At 38.1% G+C, this 24,675-nt stretch overlaps 2 protein-coding genes across 2 annotated transcripts; one reads left to right on the top strand and one right to left on the bottom strand.

Annotated features, from left to right (window-relative positions):
- Positions 1-131: 131 nt before the first annotated feature.
- Positions 132-5,412, bottom strand: LOC306863453 (homogentisate 1,2-dioxygenase-like). Its single transcript, XM_079406795.1, has 13 exons — positions 5,265-5,412; positions 4,480-4,551; positions 4,312-4,400; positions 4,045-4,210; positions 3,861-3,952; positions 3,727-3,761; positions 3,508-3,587; positions 2,618-2,717; positions 2,397-2,521; positions 972-1,076; positions 765-891; positions 496-677; positions 132-417 (listed from the first exon to the last, which is right to left on the bottom strand). Exons 1-13 carry the CDS (start codon positions 5,277-5,279, stop codon positions 274-276), a joined length of 1,332 nt encoding a protein of 443 aa, XP_079262921.1. The 5' UTR covers positions 5,280-5,412; the 3' UTR covers positions 132-273.
- A 9,813-nt stretch (positions 5,413-15,225) lies between these two features.
- LOC306863452 (aristaless-related homeobox protein-like) lies at positions 15,226-21,854 on the top strand. The gene is made up of 5 exons (XM_079406794.1): positions 15,226-15,548; positions 16,229-16,778; positions 18,440-18,485; positions 19,961-20,286; positions 20,675-21,854. The coding sequence occupies exons 1-5, from the start codon at positions 15,365-15,367 to the stop codon at positions 20,928-20,930; spliced, it is 1,362 nt and encodes a 453-aa protein (XP_079262920.1). The 5' UTR covers positions 15,226-15,364; the 3' UTR covers positions 20,931-21,854.
- The last annotated feature ends 2,821 nt before the right edge of the window (positions 21,855-24,675 follow it).

Genomic DNA, 24,675 nt, shown 5'->3' with positions numbered 1-24,675 from the left:
AATATTGCTAATACAACTCATGGTGTGCTCCCTTGATATTTACATTTTGATGTACTGTTCCTTATATTTTCTTTTGTCTTAAAAAGTTTTTAAATGTCTTAAATGCATCTTTATAAAACCTGCAGAAACACTGTTTTATTGGTTATATTCCAACAGCATGCTTTATTTTGATATCACAGATCAATTCTAGAGATGAAACCATTGTGAAACACTGATCCACATGTCAGACAAATATTATGACTACTGCTGAGTTGTAACCATACACTTCATCTTCTACTTGCTGCTGGGTTTCCAGTTTGGATTGAAGTGACTTTTTAAAGCCTCCCAGCATTTATAGTAGCTCTTATCGAGACGGTGGCAGGTGTCCAATCCCCACTTGGTCACAGCCATGCTGAAGGATGACTCAAACATGAATGCCTGTTGGATACAGCATTATTTAGAACGTCATCTAGCCTTTTACATGATGGTATTTCAAAACGAAACATAAAACATTACCATAGTCCCTTCAGCAACTCTCTCTGGTTTCAGAAGAGCTGTGCTATTCTTCTCAAAACAGTCGAAGTCAGGGCCATGTGGAGTCATGATGCTGTGGAGACTGGCTCCTCCAGACTGGAAACCTTCTTCCTTTGCTTCATAGTGGCCTTTGATTAATCCCATAAACTCGCTCATGCAGTTCCCTGTTAGAATAGACAGAGGGCGCTCTTTAACCACATTTCATTTGGTTTTGGTACAAGTAAACTATGTAGTCAACAACACAGACATACTGTGGTAGTAAGGAGGCCGAAAGGTGTGATCAGCTACACCCCAACGAGGAGGAAAGATGACAAAATCTGCAATGGCCACACCTGGACGCGTGGATTTGGCTGTCAAAACGGTGAAAATTGACGGATCCTGGAAATAAAAATTCAGGTAATTTGATTGACAGCTCAAATGTAGGGATTTTGAGACGTCAGATGAAGTAAATTACTCACCGCGTGATCAAACGCCACACAGTTGATGACCATGAAGTGTTCCAGGTTGTATTTGTACGGCGTGTAGTTTCCGTGCCATGCCACCACATTAAATGGCGAAAAGTCCTATTTGAACACATTTAAAATGACAAAAACATGGGTACTGTAATAATACACCACGTAATGAATTTCTATAGGCTTTGAGTAAATAATCAATATTAATGTCAAACGCGAAACACTAAGACATCTCAATAAAGCGTTTAAACGGCATCGTTTTGTTTTGACGCTCTACTCCTGCACTTGAAATGTCTTCGTTAAAAACTGCAATTTTATACATCATTCGCTTGATAATGTTGCAGCAGACAGATTTTGAATGCTGCCTGCAAAATCAATATAATTCATTACAGCAGAGACTGCCTGCTGTCCACAGCCTCATGCGCCCTCCTGTTGTTTCAACCCACCCACATGTACACACACACACAAGGTAAAAGATCAGTCACAACTGTACACACAAACACAAATCCAGCGACTCAAACAAAAACATGACTGTTTTTACAGTTACATTCAGTCACACAAAGACGCTCTCCGTGCACCCTGGGGTTTCTGGGACCCCGAGGTTTGTTATCTCACAGTTCTCGGGATAACTCTACCAGACTCTATTAAAATGAAGAAAACTAAAAAAACTTATACACACAAAACACAAACATTTTCCCAGTCAAGCAAATAATAAGCTAATTTAAGCAATTTTAGCACTCAGTTGGAGGACAAAACAACAGGATAAAGCTGTACCTTCTCCTTCAAGACCGTAAACCATTTAAGAGAGTACAGACGGTGAGACCTGTGTGCTCAACTATAGATGTGCTCTCTCTGCATTTTTTTCTCTATCGTTACAATAAGTGATACTGCCTTGTAATGCTACTTTTACTGTCTCTAATTTGCTCCTGACAGCCATAACAAGTCAAGTATACACTCGACAAGACAGGGAAATAAATTCAGTGCAGAATGATGCTTGAAATCTTGGTCTTATTAAAGACATATACAGCCAGGACACCTAGATGAGCCCCAGAGACCGATCCCCAGTGAAGACCCTGTCTCCAAGACGGCCATCGGGACAAGAACACAGGAACCAGATGAGTCCTTTGCACAATCTGATTCTGCTTTAGCCTAGATTTAAACTGTTGATTTTGTCTGGCCAGAGGAGAATGACACTATTTCGACAAACTATTTCCCCGTCTAAAAACTGTACAGCTGATATAAAGCCACTCAGGTTTATATCAAGCCGATGTAAAGCTGCTTTGACACAATTTGCATTGTTAAAAGCGCTATACAAATAATATTGACATATCCTGCATGGGCAAATTGTACATTGTGTGTGTGTAATCTAACATTCAGTGCCTCATTGATGTCAGCAGTGTTAGTAATGGGAATTACTAATGACGCAATCACCTGTTGACATGAGAAGAGCTTTCCTTGGTACTTGTTGATAACTGTGTAACCTGTGGCTACAGTACGGTCCTCGTACCAAGCCACAGGTGTCTGGAAGTCCCTAGGGTTAGCCAGTCCATTAGCCCCTGCAATGCACAACCAAATGAATAGACTTTTCCCAGCAGCTTAAAGAAAGCTTATGTTATTCAAAGGCATTAAAAAATAAATGATGTTGTACATACCTATAGGACCCAGGTCAGGCAGCTCAAAGTGGGCCCCAAACACCTCTAGAATGTACCCTCTCGTTTCTCCAAACACATCAACTCTGAAACGCATCCCTTGCTGGGAAACATAGAAGTAAAAATATTTATTAAATATAAGTTTCTGTCTTGTTTATTGGAATACTGAATGCAAGCTTGAATGTAGAATACCATTCAAAAGTTTGGGATCAGTAAGATATATATATATTTTTTTCTGAGGTAAATGAAAACTTTTATTCAGCAAGGATGCATTAAATTGATCAATAAAGCCACTTATAGTGTTACAAGAGATTTCCGGGGGGGGGGGGGGGTTAACGGTTTCCACAAAAAAGATGGTAACACCTTAGAATAGGAAACACTTATTCACTATTAACTTCGACTTTTTCCTCAATAATTTCCTAATTTGCTGCTTATTAATAGTTAGTAATATATTTGTTAAATTTAGGTATTGGGTAGGATAAGGGATGTAGAATGAGGCATTAATATGTGCTTAATTAGTATTAATAAATGACTAATATTCTAGTAATATGCATGCTAATAAGCAACTAGTTAAGAGACACTAAAATAAAGTATTACCAAAAATTTTACCAAAAAAAACCTGTTGTCAACATTGAAAATAATTTCATAGGATTATGTGGCACTGAAGACTCAAGTATTTGCTGCTGAAAATTCAGCTTTGCCATCACAAATTACATTTAAAAAAATATTAAAATAGCAGTTATTTTATTATTTATTGTAGTCATATTTCACAATATTACTGTTTTACTGTATTTTTTATCAAATTAATGCAGCCTTAGTGAGCACAAGAGACTTCTTTCAAAAAAAAAAAATATTGTACCGACAACTTTTTCTTATAGATATTAGAGTGACACCTGAATGACACAAATCTCATTGGGCTCCACCATCATCTTCCCAAATTCTGTAGTAATCAGGATTTCACCTTGTTGGGGCACTGAAACACAAATTGCAGTCCTAATCAAAAGGCACTACTACTTCAAAAATCCAAATCACATATTAATCCTGAAAAATAACAAATATATAAAAATATTAAAAATATATATATGGCATGAATAACAAGACCACAAGCTTACCAATAAGGAAATCACCATCTGCATTTTGGAAACATCTACGAAAAGAAAAAGTACCGTCTTAAAAAAAAAAAAAACTGTACAGAGAAGGAAGATAAAATCATTGGTGAGTTCAGTTCAGTCCAATTCAAACTGACTTGTCAATCATTGAAGTGTTACAGGTATACATGTGGATGGCAATTCCATTCCGAGATTTTGAATCTCCAGCTCCACAGACTGTATGTAGACCCTGAAAATATCAAACCGATGACTGGGCATCACTGAGAATTATTTAATTATGAAGGCCATATGAGCAGTGTGGACAAGGATGAAATCTTTTACCGATATGAAATCCACTTTTTTCTCAGAAGATCTGGGGATGTTAAACGGCTTCCATCGTAGCTGGTTGGGGTCGGGCTCCACTTCATTCCAGTTCTCTGTGAGATCTCCACAGATCATCGGCGTGAAAGGCTTATGGCGCACAGAGGGTAAAATGCGGTACAGCCAGCTATAAACATAAAAGTTTGCTGTGCTCATTTCTTACAAATCATAAGGGTTTAGGTATGACCGTTTTGTTACACACTGTTTTTTTTGCAAATCTATAAATACCTTCTCTTATTGGCTGACCGTGGGCAAGTGAAGGCAGAGCCAGAGAGTTGCTCAGCATATAGGCCATATGGACACACTTTTGGATTGTTCTATAAAACAATAAACTAAACTGAGTACTTAATGTGTACTGTTAATTGATCAGGGACGTGATAAAAGTTGTGGTATTACCTGTCCTTCAGGTAGAGATCCTGGACAGCGAGGGTCCTCGGATGCAAACTCATTTCCAAAACCGCTCATGTACTACAAAAGTTATTTCAACAGTATTGATTAAGTACGAATTCATTTTATTTTCAGAACAAATTAAGAGGCAAAATGTGATAAATGAGAGTAGAAAACACAAAAGAAGCTGTGTAGGGTCATCTGAGTATCTCCCTTACGAGTGAGTGACAACAAATTTGCTTAGTCATGGTGCATCTGTAGATGCTTACAGAGCAGCTCTTAAACATCTCAAATATGTATAACTGAAAATATATGGAGGAGTTAAATATGACAAACTCATAGGAATTAAGATTTCACTTAAAAAATTAAATCAATCTAAAAACATCTGACAAAAGCCAGTTGTTTATGTTCTACCTCTCTAAAGGTAGACAGTTAAGATCAGCAAGAGTCTGCTTTAGTAGATTTCCTTTGACTTTCGGCTTTTGTTTTATAAAACGAGCATTCTGTTGAAAAAGCATGCATAAACCTAAAGGTTTTGTGCAGCCTACAGTTTATGTAGCCTAGAGCCGAGATTAACCTCATCTGGGCAGCTGCAGATTCCAGTGATCTGATTGGCCAAGTTAGTTTTTGCATTTGGTTTATGTCTAAATAAAAATATTTTGCGAAAACGAGATATAACCTGAAAAAGATTGTGAATAAAACCTTATTACGAAATAATTACGATAGGCTGTAAGTGTGAACATAATATTTTATTTTAGACAAGCATTCGTCCATGCATTCCAAAGTGCACTTACCTTCAAACCAGCCATTGTTTCGTAATATACAAACTTATCAAAATGAGCTGCAACTTTCCACAGAAGATCTTCGGTCAGCACAGGTCCCTTGAAACCGCTCGTCCACGCTCTCTTGCAGCAGAAGACAGAGGGAGGAACTTGGGTCGTATTTACGTTTTTCTCAATATGGTTTTAATTAGATTCAGACACGGCTCGTGACGCAACCAGAGATTTGGGCAATGTTTAGGAGGGGAGGAGAGGTTTGATGTTCACAGATCGTGCAAAGAATGACCCCTGGCACAGGTACAGCAAATGTCAGAGAAGGCAAGATCATAAAGTCCAGTTCTCAGGCCTTTAACAAATGCACGTAGGCTTATTTCTTGTTCAATAGGCTATAGAGGAAACCAAGCAATGTTAAAGCTTTTTATTAGTAGCCTACTGTACAGCTGTGTTTGGGTTTTTAATCCCCAAATTTCACTATGCATCTCAAATTTTATTATATTGTTACCATATGTGAGTGAATGAATGAATGAATGATGCATTTTATATAGCGCTTTTATTGTGTATTGCCATACACCCAAAGCGCTTTACAATCATGTGGGGTCTCTCCTCAACCACCACCATATGTGCGCAAAATTATCACAAAAGTTAAAATGCATTCAAATGTAAAACATATAATTTAAAAAATCGGAAGCAAATATGGATACAAATGTTAATGGCATTTACACTGTGATAAATGTAGACCTATACACTGTCTTTTTGCAATTTTTATTATTATTATTATTTTGTTGTGTGTGTCCAGAAGAATAGCCTACATTATAAAGTAGTGTCACAGCCTGTTGTAAGTTCAATGCTTTACTAAGTAATTAATGTAATTTAATTACTTTTACCTTGAAAGCGTAAAGTAAGGGATTACTCTTGTTTTTCTGTAATTTAATTACAGTTAATTCTGATGCAATGGCATTAAATAGGCTATTATACAATAATTCTATATAAAACAATAGTGAATTGACCATCAAAATTTAACATCTGGTGTCAAAAAGGTATGCTTTTTTATGTAACCTTCTCCCTGTTAACATATAGATGTTGTGTGGATGTAATATTCTGATATGCTGATTCATAATTCCAATTCTGTCCTTTAACATCCATTTAGATGATCACAAATCAGAATGTAAGTGATCAAATAACATTAATTGATGTTACAAGTCTTAAAGGAAATCTGTAACTTGTACATGCTTCATCCTGCACTGCACTTAGAGAAGGCCAGAGCTGTTCAAATGCTGTAGTTGTTTCCATAATTTAAACATAGGCAACAGGCCAGGCTATTATTGTGTCTAAGGTTCCACAGTATGACAATGAACTCGGGCACCGGTCCAATTGTGCATTTCTTTCTGAGAAAATGAATAGGCGTAATAAAAACAGAAAACAATATCACGTCGAATCAATTTGCCTCTTTCATTCCACACACTATTCCCTTTCTCTCATCTTTTGGCGAGGTGATGTGTTGGTGGGGTAAATTATGGCAATTCTCATGGTGAGGCGCAAATAAACTCAGAGCGGCAGAAGTAACTGTTCTCTACTGAAGCGTGCAGCTGTGCCGAGACTCCCGCTGGCAGGCCGTTTAGGTGCTGTGCTCAATTCGAGAAAGACTAATGCCGGAAAATATCTCGACCCAGTCTGCGGAAATTGATCTGCTCCTCAGGGAAAAAATGACTGATTTTAATTTTGTCACGCCTCTCTCTCTCCCTCGCCTTTCTTAAAGTAAGCCGCATTCTTCTACAGGCAATAGAGTGACAAAAATGGCTCATGATAGTTACACAGATGAGCAAGAGTATTTTCTACAATATAGCCTTGATGTTCTCCCCCCCATGGATAAACTACATGTTGATGGACTTGAAATCAGTCCCCCACACATTCCATTCAGGGCAATTCACAATCACAGGATGCAAGGCGGTCTGTAAAACCTGGAAATCAGGATAGATGGTAGAGCTACTGTGTATGGATTTTTGGAGGCACCCCAAACCCAGCCTGATGCATGAGCAAGTGTATGATAAATGTGCTTCCAAATGCTGCGTCCTGATCCCTCTCACCTCGCGCTGCATTTGCACCGGTAGCAGTTCCATTTACCGCTGAATAGATTTGCTGAGACACCCACTGTCCCCTTTTAAAATGAAGAGCAACTGGCCTTGTTAAGGGAGTCTCTCCAGCGGCTATAATGTTATGCAAATGGTTTAATATGAAGATAAAGACTGTAGCGGCATGCCACGCTCTACCAGTTCAAGCCCCAGTGGATCCTCAGAGCCTTCACTAATGAGAGAGGGATTATTCTGGAGTCATTAAATGGTGCCCTCCCTGACATCTCTCCCCTCCTCCCCCGGTTATGCCCATTAATGCACTGTACACAGACTTTAGAGATACCTTTTACCACCGGCTTCTGGTTTTTTACACATCAGAATGTCACTGAATAGCAAATTACATTCTCTTCCCACAGAGAAAATTGCTTTTGAATCGCTTAGTTATAAGGATTTTTTTTAGGAAGGAGGGGGGGAAACATGCGAAAACATAATTACTTGTGTTGAAAATCTCATTGGCAGTTGTTGCTGCTGGTTGCTCTGGAAATTTATTTAAGGAATTATGCGGAAATGCATCTGTGCGTGTTTTTGTTTAAATATGCACAAGAACGTACAAAAACTGTGCGCTTCTTGACCAATACTAGTGAATTAAGTATAAAGTAACATAGCATGATGACATAACATCGCACAAGCTAGACAATCTAGCTCAAATGGTTGAGATTTGGTGAGATAGCTTAAGCACTAATATCAAAGAACAGCAGGTAATATCTGATTGGTTCTCAATTGCTGATACTGAACAACAGCATTATTAGCATTGGTGTTTTCCTGAATAAAACCTTCACATTGAGCAAAAAGGTTCTTCAGATTAATATGTTCTTCACAGAAAAAAATGGTTCTTTAAAGATCGGTTCACTGAAAGGTTCTTTGGGCAACCAAAAATGGCACTGTTGTGAAAAGGTTCTTGAAAGTGCAAATAGGTTTTTCAGATTATTAAAATGTTCTTCTCAGGAAAAAATGGTTCTTTGTTCACTGAAAGGTTCTTTGAAGAACCAAAAATGGTTCTTCTAACCTCTTGAAGGTTCTAAAAGAGGATTTTCGCATTGATATGTATAGATGCCACATTTGACCGTTCCAGATACGTTGACGTGTCCGCCATGTTGGAAGGTCTATGTCATCACTCACAATAACAATCAATGTGTTTCAAAATGCAAATGATTGTAAAAACTGCCTGAATTTAAATTCACGAAGAAACTGGATAACCTTCCACAGGTAAGAATCTGTTTTTAATATTTATTAACTCTTTTTTTTAAACTAAAGTACATTTTAAATGCCTTGTTAGCTAATGGCTTTGTCTTTTTGTGTTAGTTTAGCAAAAGCAACGTCAGAAGTCTACTGAAGATAAAGATTTTCATGCACGAGTGTTTACGGACATTACAAAATGGCAGATGGCTTATGTATAAAAGCCTATAGAAACAGCCACTAATAGGGCATCTACCTATGGGTTTTCGCAGCATCGCCACAGAATTTTGGTTCCCCAAAGAACCATTTTAATAGTCTTAAGAACATTTTTCCACTTTAATCAGATGGGTTCTATGGATGTTAATGGAATTAAAAATGCCTTCAAAGCCTTCTTGGAACCTTTATTTTAAGAGTGACATGTTGCATCAAACTCATTCAAAGCTCAAGAAGGAGTGACAAAAAAAAACTAGCTTTTTGACTCTGTTAAAGTCCTGTTGTTGAAAACAGGGGTGAGACCACCATGACCCTGAGGGACAGACCGAATTTACTGTTACTACTTCCTAACCACAGGGACTCCAAGCACCAAGAAATGGAGAAGTAAGAAATCCAATATAGATTGCATGGCTTCACTCGACTCCCCATTGTGCAGTTCAGACCAGCAACCCAGGATCAAAACGTTTTTGTCTCTCCCACTAAATTGGTCTGGAGGGCTTGGAGAGCAGTCAGCTTCTACTAATGATGCCCTCTGATACATTCACATACAATTCTTGGCCTTTTCACACACACACACACACACACACACACACACACATATCTCAACACATCTCAAACACACAAACAAAGCAAAATATCCCCTTTTATCACTGTCAGCCACCCCTGACCACTTCCAATCTGCCAGCGACAGGGAAGCAAAACAAACATAACTATGGGAGCAAGAGTCCTGAAGGAGAAAAAGAAAGAGGGGAATAGAATAACTGGCCTCGTGTGGAGGCAGAGACTGGAGACAGGGACGGAACTGGACTGAGCCCGAGGAGAGCTGTCACAGCAGCCATTACCATCGCAGCTGAACTCCAGAGAAGCCATCTCAGCACCACGCAGGAAGCTAATTTCATTTGAGATGAAGTCTCTGATGAACTGCTGGGGATTATCCCCTATAAGTATCCACAGACCTCATTAACAATACCCCAAGACATCATGTTTGGTGCTTTATCAACATCTCCTGGGCCTCGCTGAATTAGTCATATAGGCAAGCAAATTTTTGTGCTAAGTTTTGGCCTACAGTGCAACGTCAATTTGGAGTTTTTCCAGTTCACCCTGATGCCTTACAGCTCCACTAGATGTCAGTAGAACCAATATAACACATTTAGGAATGGTCACTGGCCATTTATCAAAATAGTTTGATCGCTTACCACAATATTAGGTCTACTCTATATAAAATTTGGATTTAATGACCCTAAAAATGTCACGTGGTGTAACCTATCAAAAAAGAACAAAACTACTTTTTAAGCTTCCTTAATTACAAGCCTTCCTTGTTTTTTTAATACACACGAGTGTACACAACTAATATTTTCCACTAAACAAAAATCAAATATATGATTAAAAAATATAGGCCTTTTTACATTACATTTTTACATTAGCCTATGAATTTCGGAATTCATGTTCATGAATATCAATAACATGCATTTTTTATTTTAAAAATAAAAACAGTCAGGAGGATTTGTGACAACAAACGGGCTTCTTGCATATTACGGCATTAATCTGGCAGACGAAAGGTTTTCAGATATCAATATTTTAAAACAAAATTACATATCTAAATAAATAATAAATCTATCTACTTCAAACTACTAGATTACATCTGCCAACATGTTCTTTATCAAGAATTTCTACCTTTTAAAATACTTTTTACATTTTTTTTATTTTACAACCTCATAGATTTTTTATATATTTCAAGCCCGATTTTGGATTCAGACACTGAAAAGATGTTCACCATAAACGATTTAAGTTATTTCTGCATGAAATAAAAACAGCGTCTCCTCATTGACCCATAGCCTCCTATGCTCAAGATGGTAAAATATTATTCCATAATACATGACCTCCTTCTGTGATGCTCTCCGGCTCTTGATAAAGCCCAGCGAAATACACCAAAATTATTTTCCTGTTGTTGAAAACCTCTTGATTACTTCTTTTATACGAACGTCTAAATGTCATTTATTTCCTTGTGTCGTTTTTGCAAAATTTACATAAAACTCAGACAAGGTCAGATAGCAGCTAATCCCTAATTTACTCTAATCAACTTTCATTTGCATGGCGATATTTGCGCGCGTTATTGACGCTAACTGAATAAATGGACTTCTTCAAACTCAAGGGGAGAGGTTTTGATAAGCTCATGTGAGAAGAAGAATAATTTGCATGTATTACTTTGATTAACTTAATAAAGGATTGTCATTCTTGAAATTAGACATTCATATTCTTTCCAAGAAGCAATCAATAAAGGGCAAGAGCACCTCTTTAGATCATCAGCGCACATGAACCCTCTTTACAGGCAAAAAATAAAATAAATATATGCTAAGTCCTGAAGCCCCTGTACACGTCTTCAGGTCTAAACGATAATAAGATCGGAGACGCAAAATTGTTTCAACTCATATTTGCGACCTTTCACCCAAATGCATTATTAAAGAAGCCATTCCACGCTTCACGTTCCACAAATCGATAAATCCCCTCTAATCTACCAAAAATGACATTCAGACTTATATGAAATGATGCGCAAAAAATAAAGAAACTTGAAAAACCTGCAAACGAGGCCAGTCGGCCTCCACTGTATGATCTCTAGGCTACTGCACCGTGATATAAATGGGGGTTGCTGGGTCTAACAAACCCACATAAGACCAGAAAGCAAGCTATGCATTGTTTTAACATAAGTAGCATATATGTCCAAACCACTGTTCCAAACGCCGTTTAGTTACTACAAAAACTAGCTACAAGAGCGCGCGAAATAACTGCTACAAAAGTAGCATTTGCTTGAAGAAGTTACCATAGCAACAGTTCGCAGCTGTGCCGCTTTCAGGTAGGATCGTGCAAAGACAAAACACAGTTGGCCTACTGTCTTTATTTATAGGCTAGTTTTATTAAAGATTTAAATATTACAAATTTATTTAGAACGTCTTTAATATGTAGGCTACGTCATTCATTTCCGACATAAATTTGCAATTTGACCCACCAGAAGAAAGCTGAATAAAGGGGCCGTTCACACTGAACACGCTTTCCCATTCCACAATGCTACTTTTCCATTGTTTTTCTATGTAAACACGCAATAAACGGATGTGTTTGACAAAAAAAAAGTTCGATTTAAAAAACCTGGACGCCTTGCGTTTGTCCTCATGCTACTGCTTGCATCTCCCTTTTTTCGAAGCAAAAGTTCAGTTTAAGAGAAAGTGCATGCCATTCTTAGCCTGTTCGAGACTAGGCCATATCAAAAGTAAGCTAAACATTAATTTATTTCAATAACAATGACTTTGTTAGAAGGAAGCACTTGTGTGGTGAGGTTGAAGTGATATTAAAAAAAAGTTTTTTGACAAAGATCACAGACAATGATCCCTCTCGACCGGAAAAGCAAATTACTAATTTATTTAGCCTCTCTATTGACCTACCCATGTGAACAATGCAATGCCCAACACTTAAAGAGGAAGTTTACTCAAAAATATAAATTATTTCATTTATTCACTCATATGTCAGCACAAACGTGTACGACGTTATTTCTTCTGAGAAACAAATGAAAATTTGGGCCTGTTGTGATTGTTAGCAAACTCAGTATCTCACAAAATACAATTTTGCTAATTAACTCATTAAAACATTAAATTATTGCTGATCATGTGGTTGTGAACTTGGATGGCCAATGCAAGTCATGCATCTGTAAACAATACGAGAGCTGCAGACTCTTGATTCCAGAAAGTATTTAGGGATGAAAATGGAGCAAAATCAAGTGTTATCACTCAAAATAAATAATCATTTGGCATGCAAGCAATAAAACAATTGTAATCCTATTTACTTGTGTCTCCAACGCAGGATAATCTTTGGTTAAAATGTTTAAGTTGTCTTTCCTCTTCATTCTCTCCCTCTTTTTAAATAAATTCAAATTATCGAGTCAGTTGAATAAAATTAGAGTCCTTTTGTTTTTATTAGTGCGTATTACTGTTGAAAATTACAGATGATCACTGCGTTCTAGATTGCTATTGTTGTTCCGATCATCGACTGTCATTCTAAACTTAAGCTAACAAAGTCATTAAATTGACTCCCTCGCGCGCTCATTATGCTTGGTGTTAATAACCACTAATTAACTTTGCTTACGCGCGCGTCTGAGAGCAAGTCTTTTTGTTCGCCCTTTCAAGCAGAGCAGCATCCAATTAAGTCACAGCAACAGGAATGAAGACACACCACCTCTGGAGCACAACTGTCATCAGTGTGGCTCCTAAATTCAACAGTGAGCCACTAACCACACAGTAACCTCTACCACCAACTAATTAATAATCTGAACTTCCTGCTCATGCTTTGAGATGGCTGATGATAGATAGATAGATAGATAGATAGATAGATAGATAGATAGATAGATAGATAGATAGATAGATAGATAGATAGATAGATAGATAGATAGATAGATAGATAGATAGATCTACTCATAAAAACACTAAATGTTTTAAATTAATATGCAATTATCCGTGATTATCCATCATCAAAACGAAATGTGGCAGAAACTTTCCACATGAATAACAACTGATGATTGAAAATAGCGTCAATCATGATGCAGTTTCTCGTTTAGTTTTTTTGCTCAATCGACTGGATTTATCCCTGAGCGCTTTTAACACCAGGAGATGGCGCTGCTTGAAAACGTGGGAGTGATTGAGTCTATATTAGGGATTTAGACTCACCCTAAAACACAGGTGTTGAGCTGTTGGTATAACATCATCGAAACGATGTAAAGTGTCACCTACTGTTACTTACAGTTTGAAGAAAGATTCTTGTTATCGGAACAGGGGGTGGTTTGCATAAACTTAGCCAAAACCCAATGGATTATGGGCCATGTAAACCCTGCAAAACAGAAGACGATTGTAGAAATTATCAAGTTAGGCTGTTGTGAAAATATGACACACTGTGGTATCGGGTAATAGAGGAGCGTGAAACTGACTGGCACCCACTAACAGCTTGCCTGCCCGCACGTAGAGCGCTAAATAGACTCGGGACTGAGTGTAGGAAAATTGCGCATTTTTTCCCCCAAATGCGTGCGTGTAATTAGTGCATTTAAACAAAGCGCGGATGTCCTGCTGGCGGTAATAGTCCCTGACATTTCTTTTCTTGGGTTAATAACAGAGCGCGTATAAATGAATCAAATTGTGCCCCCAAATTACATAGCGACTTTAAATACCCGTCTGCATTACGCGCCTGTTTGGGAACGAGAAAAAATGTCTTATATTGTTATTACTCTCTTCTGTTGATCTGCTTGGTGCTTAAGTTTCAGGAAAAAAAAAAAAAAAAAAGAATTCGTTGTTGTGTATGTTCAGTGTTGTTTATGAAGCTGATATCTCAAAGTCCAATTAAGGCCAAACATCAAAACTTTCACAAATGTTTTTAAACTCGAGCATTCTTCACATACAGTATTTTCACGACCCTAATCTCAGTCAGCACCAGAGCAGAATCATATAACCTATGAAGAGGAGAGAGTAAATTGCAGCTTCGTTGCAACTTTGGGATTGAATTGTGAAAATGATCCTTTTAACATTGATGGGTCTGAGCGGCGGATAGGGTCATGCCATCCGCAGCAGGTTAAATAGACTTTCATTTAAAATTACATTCTTAATCGGTCTCTCCAGTCTTCTGGAGTCTAGTTACCTGCAGTAAGCTCTCATCGGCCTATTATCACCACCCTCACTTTTTAAGTCAATCATCTATATGGCTATCTGATCGCTTCACTTTGAGGACAGGCAATTAGGCTAGGTGTGTATAAGCACACGAGGACCAGGTGAACGATTCACCAGGGCAGGCCTTGCCTCTAAATGGGCTTGGGTCCCCTTTTTGAAATGGCTATGGCACAGAGAGTGTAAAATAACATCAGAGAGTTTCACAACTATAACAGATAGATAGCCAGAACAACCAAAATTAGACAAACGGGCTCTGTCCTTTTTAAAAATAGCTAAAAATAAGTGCATGGCACGAACAGTATCAAATAACATAAAATAAAATAAAAAATAATGATACTGAAAAAGCAAGATGCTCTTTCAGCATTCTTCTCAATAAAATAAATAGATTTGTGTATTTTGTGTAATATTAGTCTATTTGAAAACCTTCTTATTTTTATTCATTTTAATTTATGTATGTATTTGGGATTTTAAAAAGGCACGATACAATAATAATAATACATTTTAGTTATGATTCAAAATAAAACATCTTGGTAAATAAAACATGTTTTTGAATATGTTTTTCCATTTGAGTTTTTACTTATCTGCAACGTCTTTCTTCATTAATCTAATTTCAGTCTAAATGTGGAGGTGCTTATCGATAAATTCAGTAATCCATCACAACATTCGCTGAGTTCATACCGTTTAACTTTAATAGAAAAATATATAAAGATCCCCCTTGTTCCCTTGGGAGCCAATCAGATTTGCGTTACACGTCAATGCAACAGAATGGAGAGCGGAGCTACTGCGGATCAGTGCATATGGCATTAGCGGCCAGGGTGGGATAGGCAAGAGACACGTTTCAGATACAGTGTGAGAGAGAGTAACAGTCACCCACTCGAGCACAACCTCGGACGATACAAATATGACTAGTCAGTACGACGACGATAGCCGCGACCGAAGCGAATGTAAAAGCAAGTCGCCCACCGTGCTTTCGTCCTACTGCATAGACAGTATACTGGGCAGAAGAAGCCCGTGTAAAGTCAGACTACTGGGAGCGCAAAGTTTGCCAGCACCCGTCAGACCGGATCACGACCAGTCAGCTGAAGGTAAGCGCCTGAACGCTTTGACGTTATTTCTTTTATGCTGTTTTACGTTTTGTCACAAACATGGCACAGTTAATTGATTTCGCTATAGCATTTAACTTCATAGTTGAAGAAATGTGTACAAAAATAGTGTCCTGGTCAAAAGCAACACCTCTGGGTGTGAAAAAGTCTTGAAAGTTTTGAGAACCTCTCAAATAAAAAAACTGAATTAAATGAGCAGCATTGAAATGCTTCACTTGTTAAAAAACTATTTTTTCACCCCTAAATGCTTTACAACTTAATGGATAGTCTTTTTAAGTTCCTCAGTAAACTGCTATTAATGGACCAATACTTTGATCAGTCTAAGAAAAATGTATTAAATCATAAATCCATGTTTTCATCATTCATTACCATGGTATATATCAAATTACCATCTGATAGCCATGACTATACAGTATTGAAGAACCTGTAAAAATAACGTTTTAATTTTAACTGACAGTATTAAAAAACAAAGAACCTTATGCAACAAAAATGGTTCTTGATATGTTCTTGGCTGAACCACCAAAAACATTTTTAAGAGTGGGTAATATTTACAATATCCCTAAAGCTGAATAGGTGAATTTGCGTAGGCTATAGGCTATATAATGCTGTCTTAATTCGGTGCTTGGTGCATTTAAAAATATTATATTCTTTTATTTTTCTAGTTACCTCGAAAGAAAACTCATTTGAATCGGACATGCACCTGCCGCCCAAACTGCGCCGGCTCTACGGCCCTGGGGGGAAGTACCTGGACTCCGGGAGGGGGTTTCACGAGCATCTAGAGAAGAGTGAGAGGGAGAGACTGCTGGACCAAGCCTGTGAGAGTCTCAAAATCAGCCAAGCACCACAAGTCAGCATCAGCCGTAGCAAGTCGTACAGGGAGAACGCGCCCTTCAGCCAGAGTGATGAAGGCCAGAGCCCCGAGGCCACGGCCCAGGAGCTGGTGGAGCTCAGCACGCTGAAGTTTGAAGAGGACGTTGTCAAAGAGGAGGCGTGCGGAGACGCCAGCCTGTCCTCCAAGGATGAAGAGAGCATGCACAACGATGGGGATGTAAAAGATGGAGAGGACAGTGTGTGTCTGTCGGCCGGCAGCGACTCGGAGGAGGGGATGCTTAAACGGAAGCAGAGAAGATACAGGACTACCTTCACAAGCTATCAGCTGGAGGAACTGGAGAGGGCCTTCCAGAAAACACACTACCCTGATGTGTTCACCAGGTAGATATAGGCTACCGCTTATTATGGTTTATAGATTTTGACAACAACGATGACAAAAAACAAACCAAAACAAAAGTCATATTATGAACAGAATGCATGCCTTAAATGAACGAAAAACAGAATAAGTATTTTTCCTAAATATTAAAAATGCATATAAATAAATAAAAATTATATTGTTAAATTCAGATCTGTATATATTAAATGAATGAATGATGCATTTATATAGCGCTATATTTAAACTATCATCGAAATGACATCAATAATCCATAGCCTACTTTAAATGATTTTTCCAATACAAATCAACATTCGAAAAAATTAACTATTTAATATTTATATTTAAATTATAAATGTATATTTTTTTAATATTTCAAATATTTGTAAAACATACAAAGCCCCAGATGTATATTTTTAAGAAAACATTATATATTATGTAAACAATCAATCAATCAAAAAGGGTAGATTCATGAAATAAAACCTTTGCTGCCAACACTTCTGTTGTGGATATATAGCTATATTCCGTTTAGAAGCTAAATTTTTATTCTATTTTGCTTTCCTTGAAAAAAATAAAATAAAAAAAATACACCGGTTGATCGTATTATATTAAATCGAGGAGATAATCGGCGTGGCATCCTGAGAAATAATCACTGAAATGTGTGCACACTCCTGTCATGTACAATTTATTCTTATGCGACTGATACTCACACTATTCTGTACTGCAGTATCACTGTGAACATTCGTGACCGTCGAAATAAATATATGTGGGCCTTTAAAGAGCTCAAGGCCAGCAGCAGCCTACTTCAAACTCTAATCTATAAATTAATAGTTTTACTTAAGAGGTTTATTTAAGTTTGACTGTTCTGATGGGGTTTTAGGCAAATTTTTTAGTGTCAGTGATAAAATGCAAATTTTTGGGTTCATGATATTTTGGAACAGCATTAGAAAAGTAAGCCAAATAAAAAATGCCGACAAGACAAACTGAAATACAGGCTACGTTAAGCATTATAAACAAACAAAAATGTCATGCTTTAAATAAAATAGCATAATAAAATTAGGCCTATTTTTTAGACGGATGTACTTTGTCCTTTATACTATTTTGTTTATTAAAATGTTGCTATACAATTTATGTTCTTTATTTTCAATTTGTTATATAGTTTCAATTTGAACAATAATAAGAATTTTGTTTTTGAACTTTATTTTGAAAATATTGCCCCACATTTGTTATTCGTATAGTCACGTTGCATAAAATAAAAATAATCAATATGCCACAAACATAAGCCTATCAAACAAAAAACATCAGTCTGTCTAATGACAAATTTACCCGAGGACCATTTTTCTTTAACCAAAATGTTCGTTGTTGATGATGAAATATCGATGTTTATATTGACGTGGTAGATAATTGTCATAAATTTAGCCAGGTAAATTTTCAGTAAATGCTCAATTGTCATATAATAGTCTAGATGCCATTATTTCCATCATTATGTTGTTACAGTCAGTGCACTAAAGCCTCGCCCAACGAAACGACCCATTATAAGATATCCGTTCGATTCTCATCAGCCCCAAATTGCTTTCATAGGTTTCTGACAATTTAGGCAAAATTAGGCGGTGTTTGTGGGTTAAAAAAAATCCCTGCACATTTTGATGATCTATATTTTCTATTCCAGAGAGGAGCTCGCGATGAGGCTGGATCTGACAGAAGCGCGCGTGCAAGTGAGTGCTACTACTTTTGTTCCTTTCGAGTACAAAAATAAAACATAAAATAGATCGAATTTAAATGCACAATAATATTAACGAGTATAAAACACAATCGAGAACCTTGACTCCATTCAGATGTTAAAAGCATTTAAATTGCAGCGAATTGAGAGAAATTGCCTATAATATGACAACTTATCGACATTTTGAAGGTAAAGATTAACTAAATGATGTGAGTCTGCAAATTCTTGCAATTTGCTTACTTATAGATGTTAAGACAATATACCTAATGGTCTATATTTAATTTCATTTTAAAGTGACAATCGTAAACTTGGTTAAATGACCCTGTACGTCATGGCAAGGTCTTTCCTGTTATCGAAAGTTATTATACACAATAGAGCGAACATTTTAGCGGCAATTACACAGACGCCCCTGATTCATAAAAGCGCACTTAACGAGAGAGCAAACACTGCTATTCCAGGGAGAAAATGGTGTTTGAATTCTCATCGCCGGCGCGGGGGAGAGGGAGGGGTAGGGGGATAATGCTATTTGATTTCCCATTTTGTGATTGCAATAGACCGGCACTGATCCGATGCTTTGCACTTGGAACCAGTGAGAGACTATTAAGGGTGTTTGCCACCCCTCCTTTCTCTATTCAAAGCGTGGCTCGCATGTTCAAGCCCAACTCTCATAACCAAAGAGACAGTGCAAACACGAGGAAGCTACCAGGGTTATTGGCCATGTAAAACAACAGATGTCAACTTGGAGATGTGGGAGGACAAATCACTTAACAGGCTCGATCAGGAGGTGATAAAGCTAATAAATGCCCCAGGGGCCACGTAATGCAAAACGGTTTGGAGCATGTGTCAGGGGGGCCGAGGTCCCTGTTGGTTTGTCTGTTGACACTTTCCTTCATTATGAAGTCCCTGTCTGCAGGTCATGTTCTTGCTGCACAACCTGGTGGGGTTTAGCAGGACAGGGGTTAGCAGGGTTTAGGAGGGGGATCGTGGGAAAGTTAAATAGCCTTTTCAAGCAACTTACATTTGGAGGAATTTAATTTAAAGTGCATTAATTGTTATTGGATGCTGTTCAGCTGTTATTCCGACATCTTTTGTTAACACGGCTCTTAATTACCACGCTCCACACCGTTTTTTGCTCTGCCTGAACCAGATTTTAATTAGCAAAGTTAGGGTAACAGACCGTAAGTTTAGGGCCATGTAATTACCCTTGACTTCCAGCCTATTTGTCACCTCATTAAAGCGAACCAAATATTGCACATGAACAAGAGCGACAAGCTCATGCTTAAACGACCATGTAGGCTGTCAGGTGGAATATTAATGGCTCTGAATCAGAAACGGGAAGGGACAACTTCTCAAGGCCAGCTATTTAAGCGTGTTCCTCACTCCAAACTTAATCGCATAGATGCATTCATCTGAACACCAGCAGTTATTAGTAAAGTTTGGACTTTAATGAGGCCTCTCTCCCACTCTTAGGTTTGGTTTCAAAATCGAAGAGCGAAGTGGAGGAAACGTGAAAAGGCAGGTGTCCAGGCTCACCCCACAGGCTTGCCCTTTCCCGGGCCGCTGGCAGCCGCTCACCCCCTGAGTCACTACCTGGAAGGAGGACCCTTCCCACCTCACCCCCACCCAGCTCTGGAGTCAGCGTGGACCGCCGCAGCGGCAGCTGCTGCTGCATTCCCAGGCCTGGCACCACCTCCAAACAGCTCCGCCATGCCTCCGGCCACACCTCTCGGCTTAGGAACCTTCCTGGGCACAGCGATGTTCAGGCATCCGGCCTTCATTGGACCTACTTTTGGCAGGTAAAGACCGTTTGCGATCACATGGTTCCAAAAGCTTTTGCAGCAATACCATAGTAGAACCATTTTGGGTTCTCCAAATAACCGAACAGTAAACAGTTCTTAAAAGAACCATTTTTCTTTGTGTGAAGAACATTTAAAAAATCTAAAGAACCTTTTTCCAGTCTAAAGATCCTTTTGTGCAATGTCAAGGTTCCATTGATGTTAAAGGTTCCTCATAGAATCATAAATGCCAATAAAGTAATTATCACATCTAATAAATGCCCATGGCTCTTCTGTTCTGTACCCTGGAGTCATCCGACTGCTGCTAAACCTAAAGATTAGCTGTAGAATCACTGGTGTGATCATGAGTGCAGTACATTGTATCACAGGAACTCTCTCTTCTGTTTAGACTCTTCTCAAGTATGGGTCCTCTGACCAGTGCTTCCACGGCCGCCGCTCTCTTGCGCCAAACTGCACTGCCAGTGGAGAGTCCAGTGCAGCCGCCGACAACCCTACCAGAACCTTCTTCTTCCTCATCCTCTACAGCTGCCGACCGCAGGGCATCCAGCATCGCAGCTCTGCGTCTCAAAGCAAAGGAACATTCGGCCCAGTTGACCCAACTGAACATCTTGCCGTCCGGCACAGCGGGGAAGGAAGTGTGCTGATCCTTCTCCTTAAAAACAAAACAAAATATTAAAGAAACCATCTCAACAAAAAGCACGACCAAATCCATATAGCACTAGCACACCGGAGACCCGTTTGACACTGGATTCGTCACCAAATCACTGCGCCTCCCACTGGACATCATCACTATAATTTACACAGTGCACCAAACATGTTTCAAAACCCTGAACATAAAGATTCTGAGTGTAATGTAGGCATCTCAGAAGGTAAGTTAGGGAGGCTGTGCTTGGTAATGTCATTGAATACGTCGGGTCTTTGGGTCAGGAGCAAATGTGGTAAAAGACACATTTACACCCAGACAGAGAAGAATCATTGGAACCACGCTGCAATACACACAGAACTCCACATTTCTTCCTAGTCTTCTCTCAGTGCTGAAGCAGAGATGGGTCATTATGCCAAAGGGAACTGCCACAACCTGCTAAACATCCTGAACCATATCCATTCACGTTTGGCCTCAGTATTGGCAAAATCAAATTTCTGAAAACGAATACTCAGCTTTACTTTCTGTTCATTTCCAACTCTTGAGTTAAATATGATATTTAGGAGGAAAAAAAAATAATGAAAAAGAAATGCTTTGTTTTAAGGATGAACAATGTGAAAATCTAAACTTTAGCCTGTTTACTGATCTGTTAAGGGTATCCTGTATATATAGCTCTGTTTAAAAAAGGAATGAAAATGAGGGCAAAATGACAAGAAAAAAATAGTTCATTTCAAAAGATGTTTTGAGAATATGCTCTCGGTGTAGTACTGTAGGAATGGTTTCACGTAGATTCATCCTTTGTTTCAAATTTTAGATTTTTAGATGATTATTTATGTCTGCCCGGTAGAGAGCTTGAAATCCAGACCGGGAAGTTTTGCTATTCAGTGGGAATTTTCCCTGTCAGTCGGAATAAAAGAAACTGGCGAAACAGACCCTTCTGTATTATTTACAACTGATAATGCGAATTGAATTTACTGAAATAAGTTTACACTTTTTAAAGGCTATCAATCATTTTATTTTCATATTTTAATAAACAGTTAAAATTAAACAAAACATTACTAGACTACTACATGGAAAACGAAATATTTATGCAGTTCTAAAATAAAGCAAATAAAACTTTATATAGCCTATATTTAAATCACACACAAAAAAAAAATCCGTTACGAAATGTCTAATATATATATATTTTAATCTGAAATGCTTGAATAGCTGCGATTTTATTTGATTTCTTTACCATCTAATGATCACACACACACACACACATATATATAGGCTATATATGCTTTTATAGTGCCGATTTATAGCCATAAGAGTTTATTTCTAGAAGTAAATGGGTAATTATTCGTCACTAAAACAATTTAAGTGGTCAATTAAAACATTAATCAATTAAATTACCACAGCAGTTCAGTGTGGCTAACTGCAATCACAAACATTCATGTCGTGGAAAGAGCCTTTTTTGTTTGTTTCAGTTTGCTATTGAGAATCATTTATGTCAAGATAACGTATTTATTTTGTATTTAGTCAGATGGTGATATTCATGACGGCTCTATACTTCAAGGCTTGACAAAAAGCGGCTTGTAATTATTCCGGCATCTCATCCGCTGTAGGCCTTACAACTTGTAGAGGCGCTAAATTGGACGCAACATCTGTAAATGCCCAACTCCGTTAAATCCCTTTCTCATTAATGAAGTAACAAGCAGTTTATCGAAAAGGCTTTCTTTCGAATTCCTTATTTAATTCCCCAAATCCCTCTCCACTGGATCTCACGCGCGAAGCGATGCCATTACTCCATTCAAACGAAGTCATTTTCGCCCATTTGACCCGTCTATGGTGTCGAACCAAATCGCGTGAAATTACTTCAAGGATTCATTTTCTTCTTTATCGCGCGCGCCGCTGAAAAGACTTCTCCTTTACTTGTTTTACCCGCGCTAATCCGTTTCATTATGACGCCACAAACAAGCAGGATCAGTGAAGATGGAAACGAACGAAATGAAGACGGGTTGGGAGGCGTGGGGATCAGTGATCCTATAACGCCCAACAAATAATTCTCCTAAATATCGCGCGTTGAGGACCCCCCTCTCGCAGCATGTCCGTATTAAACATGTTGGCATGCGAGAATATGTTCAAAGGAGCATTAAGCGAAGGAAACCAATTTTCTCTCCTATACCTCCAAGCGAGGTGCATAGACCCTCTATTTGTGGAAGGGACCACTGGAGCGTACAGCCCACTTCTGTTGGGATTTTTATGAGATTTTCCAGAATGCCTTAATCTTATTGTGAACATTATTAATGAATCGCAAACCAATTCTGGGGAACGCTCGCCACAATTGTAGAGGCATTGACCTGAAGAGCTTAGGGCGACTTTCTCTTTAACTTTTTTCTTACAATGAATGAATGAAGGAAGAAACAGGCTTTGTGGAGACTAAATTTGCCTCTCTATTTCTGGAGAGTGTGTAAATGATTCATTGCCAACGTAATTCTGACCACAAAGTATGCTCAAGAGTGCCAAAACACCTGTTTGGGAATCACCAATACAAATCAAAGGCACCAAGTCATTCCAGGAAAATGAGTGCATGTTTCATTTTCAAAAAGCAATTCAAAACCAAATTTAAACATTATATCAGACAAAAATAGCTTTAAGTGTCAATAAATTATACACACACACACACACACACACACACACATATATATATATATATCCATCTTCAAAAAAGTTAATAATTGTATAGCTATTTTAGTCTTGTGCTCAAAGTCGACAATGCCTTTATTTGAAAAAAAAAAAAGTGTTTCTAATATCACGTTTTTAATCTGTAAATATAGTTTACTGTACAAACTCTTGGTAGCAGCATTCCATTTTTTAAAAAAATCATCTTATACTGACAAACCCTTGTCCTTAAGATTTTATGAAGAAAATGTTTTATGGAATTGTGCATAATTTAATAATCCTTATGATGGTAGCAGGGTGGATACCTTACATCTCTTTAGTAAAATTAGGAAGAAAAAAAATTAAAGAATAAAGAGGAGAGAGATTTTTGTTTTCCTCAGTCAAAATGGCATCTTTGTAGAAAAAAATTACTGGATTTTATTTTTGTTCTTGCATCAACGGTAACTTTTAAAAGACATTGTTTACATGTTCCCAAGAAACACTAAAACAACATGAAATCAAAATACGTGTACATTGTGAGTTCATAAAATTTCACATGCATTCCCTTGATTTTAGCTCACTGGCTGTACTTCAACCACCAGCGAATAATCATGCTTTTCCATCCCGACACAGCTCAAGACACCGGGGGTAGGTGAAAGCACTAAAGGCGCTTTGATGAGCCTTTCGTCTCCTATTGGAGCAGTAGAGTAAGAAATCACGGTGAAAAGGGCTGAATGGCGGGCCACTGGAACCCTGTCCCCTTTTGGTGTGCCTTAATTCCTTCATCTCTTTTACCCTCATCCAATTAGTCCAGTGTATTAAGCGGTTTATCATCTCATAGCCTGCTATTCAGAGAAACGAGGAGCACTTTGCAATAGGGCCGGCTTTCCTTTTGACACCCACGGGTACTTACATATTCCGCGATGCCATGAATAATAGAGAAAGAATAGGGCACTAATTCCCTCATCAAAGAGAACCTTGTCCACCGCTTTGCTCAACACCACCATTCTGGTCAAAAAGACAGGCAATAAAGCTTAGCATAACAAAAACGAATCATTCTTATTAGCTTAGTGGGGTAAATTAATGCAAAGCCTCATCTGCAT

This window comes from Barbus barbus (genome assembly GCF_936440315.1).
Source record: "Barbus barbus genome assembly, chromosome: 44".
NCBI lineage: Eukaryota > Metazoa > Chordata > Actinopteri > Cypriniformes > Cyprinidae > Barbus > Barbus barbus.
The sequence above is the reverse complement of the archived record's forward strand: the minus strand, read 5'-3'. Positions and strand labels throughout refer to the sequence as shown.

Bases quoted from the DNA above. Each gene is read 5' to 3' on its own strand.
- LOC306863453 (XM_079406795.1), bottom strand. The intron at 4,401-4,479 runs GTAATACCACAA...ATTGTTTTATAG, and splicing joins GATCTCTACCTGAAGGACAG to AACAATCCAAAAGTGTGTCC. The intron at 2,718-3,507 runs GTGTCACTCTAA...TATGTTTCCCAG, and splicing joins ATGAGATTTGTGTCATTCAG to CAAGGGATGCGTTTCAGAGT.
- LOC306863452 (XM_079406794.1), top strand. From the start codon at position 15,365: ATGACTAGTCAGTACGACGACGATAGCCGCGACCGAAGCGAATGTAAA. The intron at 18,486-19,960 runs GTGAGTGCTACT...TCCCACTCTTAG, and splicing joins TGACAGAAGCGCGCGTGCAA to GTTTGGTTTCAAAATCGAAG. The intron at 20,287-20,674 runs GTAAAGACCGTT...TCTTCTGTTTAG, and splicing joins ATTGGACCTACTTTTGGCAG to ACTCTTCTCAAGTATGGGTC.